General features: G+C 54.1%; 1 protein-coding gene across 2 annotated transcripts; it reads right to left on the reverse strand.

The window, feature by feature from the left end:
* Positions 1 to 3,921: 3,921 nt before the first annotated feature.
* MID1IP1 (MID1 interacting protein 1) lies at positions 3,922 to 5,152 on the reverse strand. 2 transcript variants are annotated; one of them, XM_054813730.1, is made up of 2 exons: positions 5,012 to 5,152; positions 3,922 to 4,580 (listed from the first exon to the last, which is right to left on the reverse strand). In XM_054813730.1, the coding sequence occupies exon 2, from the start codon at positions 4,427 to 4,429 to the stop codon at positions 3,935 to 3,937; it is 495 nt and encodes a 164-aa protein (XP_054669705.1). In that variant the 5' UTR covers positions 4,430 to 4,580; positions 5,012 to 5,152; the 3' UTR covers positions 3,922 to 3,934. The 2 variants fall into 2 exon arrangements, with proteins under 2 accessions (XP_054669705.1, XP_054669704.1); XM_054813729.1 differs by having other exon boundaries at positions 3,922 to 4,577; positions 5,012 to 5,151.
* Positions 5,153 to 5,616: the final 464 nt, after the last annotated feature.

The following is a 5,616-nucleotide window of genomic DNA, read 5'->3' on the forward strand; positions in this document are numbered from 1 at the left end:
GGGGAACCAAACCACAAAACGCAAATATCTTGATCTATTTAAAACCTTCTGCGAGAAAAAGCTTTCAGAGGGAAAGTAGGAAGATGACAGCCTAGCCTGACTCAGCCTCATCTGCCCCTTCCTTCTGCCAAGCCCTGACCAGAGTGTGCCCTTTGCAGCAGGGGAAGGGGTTGGTGCGCTGGGGTGAAAGCCGAGGAGAAACGCATCCCACCCGGCAGAAGGGACTGCAGCAGGTGGGTCTAGTCCTTGTGGGTATCAAAAAACCCATTTCAGACTTTTAATCTGCTCCTGGACAGAAAGGGATGTGACTGTCCACTTCTGGAGGGGAATGGAGAAAACCTTGTGGTGCGAGAGGCAGATACAATTCCTGGAACGCACACATAATCCGGCACAGACCTGCCATCCATCCAGGACAGCAGCCAGCCGTCAAAGCAGCCTTTGAAAGGCTGTTCTTCCCATGGGACTCATGCCCATCCCCAGCGTCCTTATTTTTAAACATATATACATACATATATACATGCCTTGAGACAAAAGCTTGGCCTTCCCCCCATTTGGCCTCCTCTTCTTTTGTATACACCAAAATAAGAGTTGACTCATAAACTATAATGACACATACGAGGCACTTTTATATATTAACTGATGCATCCCATGAGCAATGTCCTTGAGGCTCCTTGGCTGTAACATACCTTCTGCTGTAATCAATTTGTAAGTGCAAACTGTTCTGAATCTCATTATTTATTACTCTTCTAACGTCTGCCTTACTGTATGTTGAGTCTATTTCATTTAAGCGAGCTAAAAATGGTAACTACTTCTCACAGTGCACATGTATATTCCCCTGGTTTGTGCATGGTTACCGTAGTTTGGCGAGTTGTCTTTTTGTTTGTGTCTGGCTTGGAGATAAGGCCACTTATCAAAATATTTGACATCATAATGATAGTTTTACGTTAGACTGATGTCATTTGTCATTATCACTTACAGGTATCAGAATTACTTTACCAGAGCAGACTAAAGGTTTGCTGAACTCGGTATTCAATCAGGAGCACTTGAAATGATCCAGTCCTTCAGAAGAAAACCTAACTCCTAATAATAAACCTGATTGCATTATATAGCGCCGCTCACGGAAATTTTTCCCAATTCAGCATCTAACGTACAAAATCTGAGTGTTAGGACTCTGCAATCTCATCTTTGCTTGCTGCAACGTCAGGTGCCAGCATGCCTGTAATTGCCTGAGACCACCCCACCTTTTAGGCCAAGTTGGTCTCCGCAGCAGCCAGCAGCAAAGCCCCGTCCCTCGTCCTTTGCACGAGAAATACATCCTTGGTTTTTATCCGTTCATTTTTTCTCCCCTCTGCATCATGAGATCGCTTTCTTAATCCCAACAGCCTCGATCTTCTCCCACGACCTTCAAAAAGGGGAGCTCTACAGCAGCTCCCAGGTGGGAGGTGACGGTGTCTCTTCGGCTGGTGTGAGCCTGGGTAGCTTTTGCTGGGGGTGAGTTGGGATTCCCCCGGCCGCGGCCAGCCGTGGGGCCAGGTCCCCACATGGGAGCCACGTGCAGTTCAGCAGCTGCGGGTCAGTCACTCCTGCAAGGCAAACCAAACCCCCTGAGTCACAGTATCATCCTACCTCCTCCGTTACCCACAGCTTTACTCGTAAGGAAACGCCACCTTTGCTGCCAAACAGCGCTAGTTTTTAGCTGCTCTCTCACCGAAACTTTTCTCTGGTCTTTAGGGTGCAAATGTTCGTTGTGATACCGCACCAACGTGATGCTATTTTTCTGATGTTACTCATCATCTAAACCAGCACCAGGCTGTCTCTTGTGCAACATTGAAACAGTATCGTCTAAATCCCTACCAGGAGAAGTTACTGGGCGTTCAAAAGGAGCGCTGTGGAAACTGCCTTGGCTGCTTTTGTCTGAGGATTTACCAGCGCTCCCGAGCGGAGGGTGTAATGTGGTTTTCAGCCGGCTGAGCGCAAGGCAGGAGGGAGCCATGCAGCACAACAGGTTCTCCCGCTCACCCTCGCCTGCAGGGGAGCAAAACTTTACCGTCCAGCATAAGGCACCACATCTTTTGCATTACATTAGTTAGACTAGGGCAAGACATCTTAGGAAACCAGGGTAACCCCTCTCCTTGTTCCTGACTTTTTTCCTGGCATTTTCCCAAGAGGGGAGGGGAAGAGGAGTTAAAAACATTATGAAAGAACAAGCATCGCCAAGCTAAAACTCATCTGGCCTTACAAAGTTCTTCTTTACCCTAGAAGGGAAAAACCCTTCTAAAATATGTGTCTTTAAACATACATGTAGACTGATTAACTATACAAACATCTGCCAACTAGTACCGTGTCTGGAGTGCTCATGCTTTACTACAATGTTCTAACAGTTGGACTGAAAAACAAATTGCTAGAGAATATCTGAATTTAAACAAAAATATCCTTAAAGCTGAGAGAAAAACTATCCTCTCATATTTCTAACAGAAAAAAAAAATACAACCCCCAAACAAGCCCTGAATTTGATGGCAATAATACAAAGTGAAATTTCAGCATAAGATGTCTATAAACTTGGCATTTCACTGCCTGGGAAGAAAACTTAATACGCTATGGAAGGACATACATATTTATTAAATGGTTATCTTCTGTGATATGCACACATTGTATTGTAATCAGTAAGTACACTTTTAATATTAGAAGGTGATATAGGCACCCAATTCCGAGGCACATTACTGCAGCAAATGAAAAAAAAGTAATGCAGAGAGAAATGAAATCAATACAATTTGGAAAACACAAATCAAATTAATTCCTAGTATCCAAGGAGGGTTACAGAGGAAAGAAAGCAACGCAAGAGATGGGGGAAGCAAGTATCCCAGACCTATTCGGAAGCAGAGAAAGAGCTCCACACAGTACATTAAGATACTTCCCGAAAAAAGCAAGAGTCATTCCTAGGCTTTGTTCCAACCTCCATGAATCGCTGCCCTGCAAAGTAACCATGACTCGATCTTCTTGGATTTTGTTAAAGCGGCACAGACCTTCACGCCAGCATTCTCGCAGAGCAACTGGACTGGCTGGTTGGGAACAGCTTACCGAAACTCAGGCCATGTATGGTGCAGTTAATACGGTCATTCATCCACTTCAGATACGCTGAGTTATCATCACTACCTAATCGCTCCCTTCTGGGGGAGGGGGGGAAAAAAAAGCCACAAAACCCCCTCTCTTGTACATGCAGAGATTTCCGTGTCTAGTAAGGCACCTCTGGAAATAACTCGGAAGAACAACGTAAGAATTCCAGATGTTAAAAATATCATTTAATTAAAGAAACATAAATCATACCAAAAAGTTTTAAGTCACTTTTAGTTAATACATTTGCATTTATTTTAGAATATACTCTACATCTGAATAAAAAAGTTTTAAATAAACTCCAGTACATGTACAACCGTGGGACTCGCCATCCGTCCCGCGACAGAGGGATGCTCGTTAGCCCACTGGGTTCCCTCCCGGGTAACAGAAGCAATTTTAAGCCAGTTTTGTTATGTTCATCGGCTTGCGTTGAGCCTCCTATCTGCCAGCTACACCATCACCTCGTACACGTACGGGTTCGGCCTCCCCACCCGGGGAGGTACTGCAACCGCTCGCCCCAGACCGTACAATAATAAAAAAAAAAATAATAAAGGAGGAGCGGAGGGGGGAGAGAATAATTAATAAACTAGTATGGATTAATTTACATCTCTCTCTCGCTTGTGCGTTGGTAGAAAACCGACTGCAGTCCTGGGGGGCGCAGGGAAGCCTCAGCTCCGGGGCGCTGCCCTCCACCACCACCGCGGCAGCAGCGCCGGGCGGGGACGCGCCGCTCCCGCTTCCCGCCGCTCCCGCTTCCCGCCGCCGGGCCGGGCGCCCCCTTCCCCCGCTTCCCCCCATCACCCCGCACCCCCCCCCGCGGCGCTCACTGCCCCCAGCTGCTGAAACCGATCTCCTGCTTGTATCTGTTGGTGAGGACGTTGGCCTTGCGGGTGAGCTTGGAGAGGACCGAGTGCAGTCCGCTGAGGTGGTAGTGGAACTGCTTCTCCAGGTCCTCCTCCCCATCGCCCTCCTCGGCGGGCCCGCCGCCCAGCTTGTCCTTCTTGCGGGCCGCCTCCTCGCCCGCCGGCGGCTGCACCACGCCCCACTCGATGTCGTTGCGGATGGATTTGAGCAGCATGTAGTGGCTGTACATGTCCCTGCGGGAGAAATAGGCGCCGGGGTCGCCGGGCGGCAGGGCGGCGTCCCGCTGCGGGCAGACGGCACCGGCCGCGTCCAGCTCTTCCAGCAGCAGCGGCACATCGCGCAGCAGGCTGGGCACCATCACCGTCTGGTCCATGTTATTGACGGCGCCGATGAAGCGGTTCATGGCGTTGAAAAGGGAATACTTCTGGCTGTACGAGTCGCAGATCTGCATCATGCCGGCGGGAAGGCGGGCGAGCTCAGCGAGGCGGTTCCGACCGCGGGGCTCCTCCGGCGGCGACCTCCTCCCCTCCTCCTCGCTACCGGTACCGGCCGCCCTCCGCCGCGGGCTGGGCTCGGCTCGGCGGCTGCTCTCGAGTCGAGTCCTGCTGGGAGGCGGTGGCGGCAGGCGCCGGGTTAGGGGCTGCTCTCTCTCCCTCCTTCCAGCCCGCCTTCCCGTCCCGTCCCGTCCCCTCCCGCCGGCGCCTTCTCCTCCTCCCCCACCGCCGCCTTTATCCTCGGCCCCATCTCCTTTTTTAGGCTTCCCCTCCCCATCCCTTCGCCCTTCCGCACCCCCCCGGTCGGCCTCCCGGGGTGCCCGGTGCATCCGCCGGGGCTTGCTGCAGCAAACAAAGAAGAGGCAAAACGCAAAAAAACCCACCCCAAAACCCGCAACTCCTCCCGGCAGCCACGCGTGGCGCGGCGCTGGAGGGCGGCCGAGGGGAAAACAGCCGCGCCACGCCGCTCAATTAAAATTCAAGCGGCCCCCAGCCGGCGTGACCCGGCCGAGGCACCGAGCTGCCGCGGGGGAGGCACCCACCGTGGTCCGGAGCCGCTCACCGCCGCGCCGTCAGCCCGCCGCCGCCCGTGGCTGCGCTCCCATCCCCGGCGCAGTATTTATACCGCGTATCTTAAAACAAGGTGTTCCCCAGTGCCACCCCCCCGCGCCGGCACTCCAGATAAAGGCGGCGGGCGGCGGCCGCGCCGCTCCGGCTCCGCCTCTCGCCCCGCACCGGGGGAGGGCACCGCGACGGGGAGGGCGCCGGCCGGGCCGGGCCGGCGGCACAGAACCCTCCGCGGGCATCCCGCTCCCGGAGTGGGGCTCGGCGGCGCGGGCTTGGCGTTCGCGGTGGAAACTGCGGGGCTGGGGAGCCGGGCTCCCACCTGCCCGCCGCCGACGGCAGCGCCGCCGCGCCCCCACCGCCAGAGAAGGGACCGGCGGCTGCAGACCCTCCCCGCCCCCAGCCCTCCCGATCGCCGGTAACGTCCTCCCCGCCGCCCCGGGCGGGGAAGCCAGCGAGGGGCACGGCGCCGTGATCGAGAAGTGCTTCAATACCCCCCCTCCCCTCCTCAGCGCCAGAGCAGGCGGCTCCCAGGCGGGGGGGCGCTGGCTGCCCCCGCTGCCCGCCCGGGGGAAGGCGGGGA

The sequence above is a fragment of the Grus americana genome, chromosome 1 (genome assembly GCF_028858705.1).
Source record: "Grus americana isolate bGruAme1 chromosome 1, bGruAme1.mat, whole genome shotgun sequence".
Lineage (NCBI taxonomy): Eukaryota > Metazoa > Chordata > Aves > Gruiformes > Gruidae > Grus > Grus americana.